General features: G+C 42.6%; 2 protein-coding genes across 2 annotated transcripts; both read left to right on the forward strand.

Moving 5' to 3' along the window:
• Positions 1-4,255: 4,255 nt before the first annotated feature.
• LOC115672642 (uncharacterized) lies at positions 4,256-6,535 on the forward strand. Its single transcript, XM_030594514.2, has 3 exons — positions 4,256-4,741; positions 4,881-4,962; positions 6,266-6,535. The coding sequence occupies exons 1-3, from the start codon at positions 4,604-4,606 to the stop codon at positions 6,445-6,447; spliced, it is 402 nt and encodes a 133-aa protein (XP_030450374.1). The 5' UTR covers positions 4,256-4,603; the 3' UTR covers positions 6,448-6,535.
• A 1,992-nt stretch (positions 6,536-8,527) lies between these two features.
• On the forward strand, positions 8,528-11,229 carry LOC115669903 (uncharacterized). Its single transcript, XM_030591074.2, has 5 exons — positions 8,528-8,878; positions 8,993-9,096; positions 9,216-9,387; positions 10,035-10,157; positions 10,252-11,229. The coding sequence occupies exons 1-5, from the start codon at positions 8,693-8,695 to the stop codon at positions 10,981-10,983; spliced, it is 1,317 nt and encodes a 438-aa protein (XP_030446934.1). The 5' UTR covers positions 8,528-8,692; the 3' UTR covers positions 10,984-11,229.
• Positions 11,230-12,370: the final 1,141 nt, after the last annotated feature.

The raw sequence follows: 12,370 nt of genomic DNA on the forward strand, positions 1-12,370 counted from the left end.
GAAGACGACTAATCAATACCACTAGGCCGATCGCCTCGATAGGGTGAACACAATGGACTATATTACTAGGTAAATGAGTCTTGTTTCAAAGTTTAAACAATTGATATAACACTCTAATGCTACTCTAATTCCATCTCGTGACGCGTAAGTTTTAGCTAGTAGCAATCTCGAAGCTTTTCCAATGTCTTGAGGGAAAACCCTTCACCTAGTTTCTGCCACAGTCGCGGACCACTCCTCCTATTCCAACAGTTTCTTGCTTCTCATCCACAGCTCCATCTCTATTCAACTTGTGCCATCCATCTTCAGGTTCTTGCCGAGATAGGCTATAATTAGCGCCCTTCTTTGGATGTTTATTCCCTGCGCAAATAGCTGTAAATTCTGTAGCTTTAACAAAACAGAAGTTCGCAAGATTTAAAGGCAAAGATACAGGATCACGAACAGCTCCGTTAAGTAGGATCCAAAGGCCCCAAAGAGTCATGAGGAACACAGAATTTTAGGGAACATCTCCATTAATATTCCCCTCCCTTGTAAGTTCCATAGCGACGCACCCAACTTTCCAGATCCATTGGAGAAAGTAGCGCGATGTTCTGGTGGAATCTAAAGGCTGCTCCGTAATCTTTTTGGCCTCACTACACTCTCAGGATACGCAAAATGTCTTCCTCAACCTGGCTGCATTGCGCACAATAAGAATTGACATTATGCCCTCCATCGTCGAGGGCTTTGTTGACAGCGAAAAACTTGTATGGCTTGCTTACAATTCTGGAGGGTTTATATTACGGTGATGCGTATAACTTGATATTGAGTGCTTAACTATTTACTGCAAAAGCTTGAGCTAGAGTGTAACGTTGGACAAATTTTTCACTTCACGCATCAGCCAATTTGATGATGAAGGTCTTGAGCATGCATGGATCCCCTTATATGTAAACATCACAAATGGACGAAAAGGGTGCAAAAAATCGAGCTCGAATTTTTGGCTCTGATACCAACCTGAAATTGAATACATAATTGCATGATCCAAATTTTAAACTAATCACCATATAACGTGTTCATATATAGTTTAATTCATCTAATAGCTCGAGTTTCGATTTTTTATAACTTGCTCATCGTATACTACCATTATCTATCTGTTACCTCATGTCCTGGCCTTGGGCTCTAATTGGAAACGCCCCTCATGATCTGTCTCGGCCTGTCACGCATACAATTGGGGGTCACTTGCAATTGCATGTGGCACTTGGCTCTACCTTCCATGGCGTGTCTAAAGCAAAATTTCAGAGAAGTAAAAAAACACATCATCTCCCACTTTATGGTGATCAGGTTTGTCATCAACTAACATCGCGCACTAAAAATTTATCCAGAAGATGTATTAACTAACTAATTAATTAGTTTTTTTTTTTTTTTTGGTCAGCTTTAATTAGTTAATTAAGCATTTTCAAGGGTCATGTGGGGGGGGCGGGGGGGGGGGGGGAGGTGTGGGGAGAAGGTGGGGGTTCGGACCGGCCAACCACGTTAAACAAGTTCTTTTTTTTTTTTTTTTTTTTTTTTTTTTTTTTTTGGGGAGAAGGTGGGGGTTCGGACCGGCCAACCACGTTAAAAAAGAACTTGTCTGTTTCCAGTTTCGAGCATCCTGGGCTGAGCATCTTCGGCTCTGAGTGTTGCAGGTGAATGGATAGATCATGGGTTTCTGTGTCGTGGGTGATGTACTACTGATGTGTATGGATATGAATCCTATGTTGCCGAGGTAGAAAAATTAGGCAAAAGTACAAGGAACCAACCATCCTCGACTCGAGTTTCAAAGCGGGACCCTTGTGTATTTAGGATCCGATGGTGCGTAGGCCTTGGGACTTTTCGCCTCGATGCGACTTATCGTTGAGTTTTATTCCTCCCCTTTGCTGCTAATCAGATTAATGGGTTTAATCCATTTTGCTTCACATCTGGCCATCTCCTCCTGCTTACTGCTCATCCCCGACTCGAGTTTCAAAGCGGGACCCTTGTGTTTTTAGGATCCGATGGTGCGTAGGCCTTAGGACTTTTCGCCTCGATGCGACTTGTCGTTGAGTTTTATTCCTCCCCTTTGCTGCTAACCATTCACGGATTAATGGGTTTAATCCATTTTGCTTCACATCTGGCCATCACCTCCTGCTCACTGCTCAGTAGATAGCAGCAACAAAGGACAAAGAAACAACAGTGAAAATCTGCCACAAAACTACAAAGATGGACCATCATTTCACCACTTTGCTTTTGTTGTTGGTGGCTTTGTTTGCTTGAAAGTCCGCGTCTTCAGCAACCTTGATGAGGTGATTATGTGGCTTCATGAATTGCACCGAAAACCTCGGGCTTGGAATCTGATACTGTGGAAAGATGTAACCGTGATTGTGGAGATTTAATGTTGGATATAAAAGAACCTGATTACGAAATGATGAGAAATCATTAACCAATCCTAAACAAAGAGTTGTATCACTGTCGAAATTAATTATTGCGTCTATTTTGATGCACAAACTTTTCAAAAGATTGTGTAAATAGTGCCACTTATAAGAAACAATCATTTAAGTGGCTCATACGATCTAACTTTATCAAAAAAATATTAGGTAGGTCAGTCTTGTCATATAGGGATAAGGCACTCTACTCATTAATCACCACGTGTCCGAGCAGGGCCCCACATTTCAAATTTTGTCTCTTCATCTCTCTCTCTCTCTCGTCCTCTCTCTCCCACTCGCCTCCTCGTCCTCCTATCCGCTTCTTATTCTTCTTCTCCGTGCAAGCAATGTCCCCTTCCACATCGACTGCGGCTCTGCCACCAACTCCACCAACACCTTCAACACCACATTGCTGTCCAATTGCTTTCTCACTAGCGACTCCTCCTCCATCTTCAGTCCACTCATTGATTTTTTGCTCGGCAACGATCCTTGCCTGTGGCCGATCACCGATGAAGAAAGACAAAGAGACTCACCAGTGGAGCCTACCTAGACACGTGACAAGCGTTGAATTAAGTATCCCATTACACATATGGCAAGACTGGCCTACTTAATATTCATTCCGATTTTTTTCACCTACCAACCTTAACTTTGCATTTGCCTCTTCTTTGATTTTGGTCTATTTGAGATTAAACAAAGAAGTTCGAAGCCTTTGTTAAGGTAGATTGCAATGCTAGAGCATCTTTGAGAACCATTTTAACCTGACTTTATCAACTTGTGGAAAATTGGTGCATTCAAAGACGTTGGGTACCAATCAATTTAGTGCCAAATTTTTTTGAAGGATCACTTCGGTGCTAATTTTTTTATTCAAACCATTCACTTAAATGACTCCGATGAGCTTGTATTAACATAGTGATAGTTGGATTTTCCGACAAATTAGGTTGCCGGATCACATCATAAATTACTTTTTAAAAATAGTGGTACTTAAATGATTGCTTGAACGGTTTGGCACCAATATGACCGCTATATCATAATTTTTTGCATTGATATTGTCATTATCCCCTTAAATAAGTGAACCGCATGGAGACACCTAAATAAAAATCATATCACATTGCTTGCTGTGTTTCTTTTTATTGCGGGGGACTCATGTGCGCAGGGAGATTTATTAAGCATGCTTAATAGAAAAATACTTGATTATTATAATATTAAGTACACCTATTATGACACATATATTGTATTTTTTCCATTTAGGTAATTGACATTTGTTGAGGAATAATGAAACAAACAGTCCTGAACTTTGGCCTAATATGCAATGTGGTCCATAAACTTTTAATTTGTTCAATGTTGTCCCTGAACTTTAGGCTAATGTTCAATGTGGTCTATGAACTTTTAATTTGTTCAATGTGGTTCCTGGAATTTTGGTATATATTTAATGTAGTCCTTAAACTGTATGAAAATGTTCGCTGTAGTCCCTGGACTTGAATTAATTCAATGACTGTATTGAATATTTTCATATAGTTCATGGATTAAATTGAACACGTACCAAAAGTTAAGGGAGAACATTGAATAAATTAAAAGTTCAGGTACCACATTGCATATTGGGTTAAAGTTCGAGGACCACAATGAACATATTAAAAGTTCGGGTGCTATATTGCACATTGAGCTAAAATTCAACGACTGTTTGTATCATGTTTCCTTTGTTAACAACACTCCGTTATATAAATCTAATTCTAATTAGGTAAACATCGTGGCAAGAAAAGGGGTTTGGTGGGGGGGGGGGGGGGGCTAAGAAAGGTAAGAGCAGCAAACATCTTTGTCAACCTCAGCACAAAAAAGCCTTTTTCACTTTACTACCATGCTGTACTCCGGCTCCGAAGCATGTCGTAATCCCTCTGTCCCTCTGTCCGTCTCTCTCCTTCCTCCCTGTTCTCCAACATTGGGAAGCATCTAAAATAAGGAGGAAGAAGAAGAAGATAAGAGTTCCATCAGAGCAGGAGGGTACGCCTGGTCCCGAATCGTTTTCACTTGCTCCTCACTCCCCTGCTCAGAAAAGCCCTGCTCACTTGCTTCTCTCTCTGTCATGCCGTCATGAACTCTTCACCTTCCTCCTTTCTCTTTTTCTGAAGCAGAATAAGATGGCCTTTCGGTGTTAATTGTACGAAGCCCGTTTAAAATAGCCGAAGCCGAAAAGCATGGCTTTTGGGGACGACGATGATCTGCCTAACGAGGCGGTACAAATAAGGAGGGCCGACCATTCAAAGCAGAGCATCGGCTCACCCAACGTCACCAAGACCAGCCTGGCCTCCATCGAGTCCTTGACCATGCCTCTTGTCTGTACTCTCTCTCTCTCTCTCTCTCTCTCTCTCTCTCTCTCTCTCTCTCGGTTGGGGTGTGTTTGGTTATTAGGCGATCCTGTTCAGACGAAGAGGACTAATTACAGAAATGGGGTGAATGTTTGGGGGACTGCAGATGCAGGAGGTGGTTCTGTCAGCTGATATACGATGTGTAGAGTGCCAAAAGCGAGTTGCCGATGTTATGTCTCGCATGACTGGTAACAACAAAGATCCTTTCTTTTACCTTGAACCATCTTGTTCTCTGTTTTCTTGTACCCGAACGAGTTCCTTTTCCAGTTCCTTTTGGAGTTGAGTTCAGAATTTTTCCTGTCTCTGGTTATTTGATGAACTAAATTAAGGTACTTGTCTTAGGATACAAATCCTACGGCCCATCACTACATATATTGACTCGTTCAAGGTGGGAACTTGGACTTGTTGCGTGATCCTTTACGATCTAGTAGAATCAGTCTAACCGAAGCAATTGACTCCATGAAATAAAACAATGTTACTTTCAAGAAAGCTTCTTTCACATGGAAAGTCTCAGGAATGATTTTCTGAGATTACAAGCAGATATTCTTCATTGACCTGGCAAATATACCTGCGAACCTTGTATTGTTTATCAAACTTCAGCAAACGCTGATGGCGCAAACAGTTTGGGAAGGATATGCTTTAACCTTATTTCCTTAGTTTCCGATACCAAACTCCTGCTCGACCCCTAAATTTGCAGAAGAGCTCTGCTCAAAATACTGCTAGAACGTGGAAGCACTATAATCCAGTACGGCCAAAGTGCTATTGTCCGCATATACCTTTTGGTTTTTTCTTTTGCCAACATGGACCCGGATGGACATGGTCCAGGCAAGTACTTGCCTCAGCCATGTGAGTTTTCCTTTTTATCAATCTGTTATTACATATTAAGATAAGCTGAGATAGAACAAGCACCCTTGTTTAATTATCGAAATCATTCGGGTCAAAAATAGAAAATCATTTTCTTTGCTGCATAAGAGTATATTGCCGTAGGGTATAGATAGGCCACTCCTTTACATATTACATAATGCGATAAACTCTTATTGGATGTTGAATATGATTTGCTTATTCAAATTCTTATTTTGTGGTCCGGCTTGCCGCATATTATATCAATTTTATGGATTATTTTGATTACACCTAACATTAATATCCTTCAGATCTTGAGTGCGTACTTTATCTTTCCCTGTTCGTGATCTTGCTCATGATTATTAGACCACCGTTTTGCTTAATCTTCAATGATGAATTCCACGCAACAGGCTCCCCCAAGTCCGCATCTTTTGCGGTCCTCAAGGGGCATCGATTAGAGTTTCAGTGCCGTGCGCTTTGGCAAAAAAGTTCCCATTTGAAATCATCGACCGCATTACCTTTTAATCTTTTGACTGTTATACTCCTCGGATCTCTTCGTTCGCATCATTTGCGTTGTCGTATGCAGTGCTGTCTCGTCGGCCCCAGATGGTATGACAATGTTGAGGTTTTGTCAATTCATGGTGTCTGCAGAAACAGAGTCCGTCGTGGTGAATGTGCTGGAGAAGAAGGTGACCCTCTCCTGTAAATATCCCAACAACCAAAATGGCGTCAACGGTCCCCGACGGCCGCAGGTCCCCGTCGTTTACCGAAACCCTCTCAGGCTCAACAAGGTCGCCACGATCAAACGGCTCTTTCGTTTCTCCTCCAGCTGAATGTACAGATCGAGATCATTGGTCACCATGTCCTGAGTTGTCGAATTAAACACAGATGCATGAATCACAGGGTCAATTTTGTTTGAGAGATCACGGTGTTGTTCTTGTGAGTCAAGTTTCGCCTTCTGTAAATTTTTGAGTGTGGAAATGCAAGTTTGACACATAGCCATTCGATCCCCTATAGACATGACCAAGTTCGAGCATGAATACTTTTCAGACAGGGCGCAGGAGAAGGCGGTTCGACTGAAAGAAAAACCGGAACGGGGTAAGCTCTCGGCCCCGGTCAGCTCGAACCAGCCCCATCGGCCGAGCGCGACGGAGAGATGATTTCTCTTTCACATCTAGAGAATGCATTAGCCTGGTGCTGTCAAACATCAAAACTGTCCCCGTCCAATAAGCTGAATCGCAGTCCCAATCGACGAAACTTGGAGGAGGTCTTTGAGCTCTGCCCTCCATTTTCAACAATCCCGGCATTAGGAAAGATTAATGGAAGCCCTCACGAAACTTCCTGGACATGGCGTTTCAACGGCATCAAACGTCCAACTCTGAACGAGTCGTCATCTTCTTGCAACGCTTCTTTTTCTTCTTTTCACTTCAGAACGTTCTCTCTACAGCAAGCAAACAGCACCGGCCCGAGTTGAGCCGAAACCCAACGCACATGGATGGTCGGTTTAGACCGACGTCGCCAAGAGTGAGGGCCAATCATCATACGCCGCTCCATTATTAATCTGGAAGTTTAAGCTTTCGAAATATATGATTAGGCACTTAACTTCAGTAAGAAATGAAACTCTAAAGTGTTGGAAAATTATGGTTCAGTTTTGAAAAATGTTTTCCAAACCATTCATGTTTTTCGCGAAACAAACGGAATTGGGTGTCATGGAACTGATGCCAATTATGTTTATTAACCATAAACCATGACAACCATAAATATTCGAGATAATTAATTTGCTGCAATTTGAGCTTCAGCCGAATTACAATAAGGCCCCATACGTTTACGATCTACTTCGCAACCTTGCGCTGGAAATTGTCGGGTTCTGAAAAAGTCAATGAACTGCTTACATTGATTTCCTGTCTGTGTTCTAGCCCAAGTGGGGCAAGGCTTGAAAATGCCGGTGTGGATTAATCACAATCTATATTTGAAAGAGTCTGCAATGACCTTGGTCTTAACAACTTACAGGAAACATGTGCATATCCAAATTTTACTGAGTCCATCCACAAATTCGACGACCACCACTTTAAAGGCACAGGCTAATATCACAGAAAATCCCAAATTAACAAATTCGTGTAACACTTATCCCAAATTAATTTTCCCGTCACAAAAATCCGTGACAATGATACCTTTATTAGCTTATGTCCAATTTCCCCATTAAATTGCTAATATGGAAAACATGTGACAAACATCTCGGATGATGGGCGTCCGACGTGTATCTGACGTGGCAAATTAAAAAAAAAAAGATATCCTAAAAGATATCATTTTGGCGAAGACAGGTATGAAGAAAATGAATAAACATCGAAAAATCCACTAATTTTGACTTAAAAGCGTCCTCTCGTTTCTAAATTCCGCTGAAAATCCTATTTTTTTTCCCAATTTTAAATATGATCTTTCTGTGACACGAAAATCAGTTTGAGGGTAAATAATGCTGCACGGGGCGTATCCGTTCGGGGTTTTCTGTGAGTCGAAAATCGATTCGGGCGTGACGCGATTGTATCGGTTTGAGTTTTCCCGACGGTATTAATATAGAAAAAAAAAACAAAAAAAAAAAGAAGGAGAGCGCGCGTACCAAAATAGGGAAGGACAGGACGAAAATTAGATAGCGCCTGTACTGTACCTCTAGGGCAATTAAGGCGCGCGACAGGGACGTGCTTGCAAGATTGTGGGACTAAAAGGAAACGAAGACCTCGCTTCGTCGAAGGAGGAGGTGGAGGATGGCGGGGTCAAACTCCAACCGCGTAAAGCACAGTTTTTTTTTTTCCCTTCTTTGGCCCAGCCAAACACTTAGCTCCTAAGGAAAAACAATCCATCTCCACCCCCGAAAAGACGCTCTCTGCCTTCGCCTTCGTCATCACATAAAAAAGGCGAAACCAAGCCTTCGCTTGCTCGTTCTCTTGTGCATAAAAGAACCGGCGCATTCACGTACATACTCTCTCTCTCTCTCTCTCTCCCCCCCTTTCTCTCTCTTCTCTGTCTGCCTGCCTGCCTGCCTGCTCTCGAGCGCGTTACGTCACCCCCGGGAGCCGACGACAGATGGGGAGGAAGCTGGATCGGTTCCTGGGTCGAGCCCACCGGGCGCCCAAGTTCAAGCCCCTCGTCAGCCTCGCCGTCTCCCGCCTCGCCGTCCTCAGGACCCAGCGCCAGTCTCGCCTCTCCCAGTCCCGCCACGACGTCCTCCAGCTCCTCCAGCTCGGCCGCCACGAGCGTGCTCTCCTTCGGGTAACGTCGACGACCCCTCCTGTGATCCGATCGTGGGTCCGTGTGTTCGGTTCTTCGTGCATCGTCTAGAAGTTCATTGCACCCCTTTTGTTTTTTTTTTTTTACATATAACAGGTGGAGCAAGTGATCAAGGAGCAGAACATGTTGGACGCCTACGACATGATGGAGAGCTACTGCAATCTCTTGATGGAGAGGGCCGACCTCATCGAACAAGAGAAGTACGCGTCTCGATTCGTTTCTTTGTTTTCCCTCCTCCGTGCCTTTTCCCTTGTTTTTATGGGCGACCAAGCTCTTGGCGATTTCTTACCCCTTTTCGACATTGACCGGAACTGCGCAGAGAATGTCCTGAGGAGTTGAAGGAGGCGATATCGAGCTTGATCTACGCATCTTCGAGGTGCGGAGACTTTCCGGAGCTCCAAGAGATTCGCACCGTTTTCGCTTCGCACTTCGGCAGGGAGTTCGTGGCTCGTGCGGTCGAACTGCGGAACCATTGTGCCGTGAATCTTAAGGTACATCGCTTGGTTTTCTACTCTGAATCTACTGCACATTAATGATCTGATCATGGTAGGAAATGATAGACACCGAAGAGTTAAGATTGGCCAGAAGTTCATGTTCGCCTTATGTAATTTTGCTGTTTTCTTTGGCCAAATGTATAATTTTTCTATTCAATAGCAAATACTAGGAGCTTCATTCGATTTTGAAATGGAACAAGTGCCATCGAAAGTCCTAAAACTTATATTGAGGCCTAAAACTTTAAAAAAGTACAATCAAGTTCTAAATTTGTCAAGTTTGTGCAATCGAAGTCCTAAAATTTACATTTATTTTTTGTTTATTAAGTTGAGCGGAGTTTATGGAAGAATTTGACAGCACTTTTTAAAAGTTTTAGCCTCAACTGCACTTTCGCGACAAGTTTTAAGACTTCCAGTGCATTTATCGCTTTTAAAATTGCAGTTTGTTTTCAATTGAGTCAGTGAATTGATCTTCACTAGAAACACTAGTACTATAGCAAGTTCCTTTTTAGTGGTTTAGTGTGAGCTTAGCTGGTGTTGTCTTCACTTTTCAAGTTGGATCGTGTGCTACATTAAAAGTCTTTGTGATTTTCGACACCCCGTCATCTATTACATTCGTGAATAACAAAAACATGGGGTTCCTGCAGATGATAACGAAGCTGTCGACAAGGCAGCCAAACTTAGAGAGCAAAGTGAAGGCGCTGAAAGAAATCGCAGCTGAGAATGGCATCACGCTGCATCTGGAGGATGATCCTTCCGGTACTTCCGAGGTACGACGTGTTCAAGAGAACGTGCTCTCTCATTCAAAGAGTCGACGCAAAATACGATTCCTAAGTAGCTGACGTGTTTCCATGATCAATGCAGGATAAAACACCTCTCGACAAGAAGCCAGAGCTTGCGGAGGGATCGCAGAGTTCATCTCCAGGAGGGAAAGAAGGCTCGTCTTCTGATTCCTTCCAGATGAAGAAGAAGTACAAGGATGTGGCTGATGCAGCTCAGGCTGCTTTTGAATCAGCTGCTCACGCAGCGGCTGCTGCAAGAGCAGCGGTTGAACTCTCTCGGTCTGGATCCCACGATCCAGACGATCACGACGGTCCCGATACCCAAAAGGCAAAATCATTCCACAAGGTCGAGTCCACGAATAAATCGGAAGCGCAAGGAGGAGCAGTGGACGATGAGCACCCAGTTCCAGACACGCTGCCTCTCAGCGTAAATGCAGGAGAATTGAAGCGATCGATTTCTTCTTCGAGTTCAAAGTTGGAGGAAATTGATGCGACTTCCGTGGAAGAGACGAGCCACGCGAAGGTGGTGATCTTTGATGAGAGCGAAGATGAGAGAGAAGATGAAGGACGCGCTTATGCTGGACTGCCAAACCAGGACGATGGCAAGTCCAAAGACGGCGGTAAAGTTGAAGCTACTCCCCGTCTCTCATCTCAGAAGCAAATCCGTTCGAGGTTCCAGGGTGGTACGAAGGTGGATATGGACCCTGGTCTCGCCACGGTACATGCTGCCGAAGCATCTAAGATGCGAACTGCACGATTGAACTTGGAAGGGAGACCATTCTCAGTCAGGAGCAGACAAGTCCGTGGCTACTGAGAAGATTGGGCGCGCCGTGTTGCGAGTATGTGTAGCCATGACGAGACCATTCTTTTCTTTTGTTTTCTTCTCTTTCTGCCCGTTTTTTCCATTATAAATTGCAGTTGATGTAAAGCAATTTTTTTTGCTCTACATGCTATTTGAGTTTTGAAAGTTTTGAAATGTATTGGCTCTTGTCGTAAAAATAAGCCAACGCTTTAAACAATTCTTGTGATCTTATTGTGAGTATGTTTCTGTGATCTCGTAGCATTCCGCTTTAGTAAATTTTCCTTTTCCTTCTGCACAAAAAGAGGGCTCTGTCATAATTCATAGGGGTGATCGGTTCTCGGTCCGGTCCGATTTCAAGGTGGAACCGGGAACTGGACCGAGAGAACCGGTTCCCAATTTTGGGAACCGCGGACCGGACCGGTTGGTTCTAGGACCGGGAACCGGACCGGATCGCCGGTCTGGTCCGATCCAATGGAACCGGTCATTTAGAGTTTAGTTTTTTTTTTTTTGGTTAAACACTTAAGGTTTGGTTTACATTTTACTAATTTTTGTCAATGAATTTATGTTAATGAAGTTCACTTTGGGTTTAATTCAGATTTTACTGATTTTTATCAATGAATTTATGATAATGAAGTTCACTTAGAGTTTAATTCACATTTTATTAATTTATTAAAAAAAAATAACAAAAATATATATTAAATAGTCGGTACGGTCCGGTCGGTCCTGTCCAGTCTGGTTCCCCCTTAGAACTGGGAACCGGACCGCCCGGAAACCGGTTCCGCTTTTAGGAACCGGGAACCGGACCGATAGTCCCAAGAACCGGACCAAACCCGTCGGTCCGGTCCGGTCCCGGTTTGGGCGGTCCAAGTTGCTCACCCCTAATAATTCATAGATGCTCGGGCCAACTTCCAAGCCAGAGTTTCCTGCACTAAACAGCTCATCTGGCTGCAGAATTGGAATAAGGCCCTAATATGATAATTAGGGTTGTAATATACTAACTGTTACGCTATAATGTGATAGATTGTAATAACTATTACACTATCTGGTTTAAGTAATATAGTAAATATTACAACGATTTGATTTTATGAATGACCAAGATAAGAATTCCCAAAATACCCTAAAAATCAAGAATTACAGGAAATATAATAATAATCATTTTATAGTTAATTGCGATTATTCATGAGTTTAAAACCCCACATTTACTGTTAAATATATAATTTAATTTATTATATATTTAATTTATTTTAATTGTTTATTTATTATTACAATTAAAAGTTAGGCAAATTACATGTGATTGTATCGAAATAAATTATTAAATTATAATAATAGTAACTTTAATAGCTAATCACGAGTCCAATATCACACATATATGATCAAGATGTTCAATATATGAGTTTTT

The sequence above is a fragment of the Syzygium oleosum genome, unplaced genomic scaffold (assembly GCF_021117445.2).
Source record: "Syzygium oleosum isolate NSW1041296 unplaced genomic scaffold, Sole_v2.1 Sole_v2.02, whole genome shotgun sequence".
In the NCBI taxonomy this organism is placed as follows: domain Eukaryota; kingdom Viridiplantae; phylum Streptophyta; class Magnoliopsida; order Myrtales; family Myrtaceae; genus Syzygium; species Syzygium oleosum.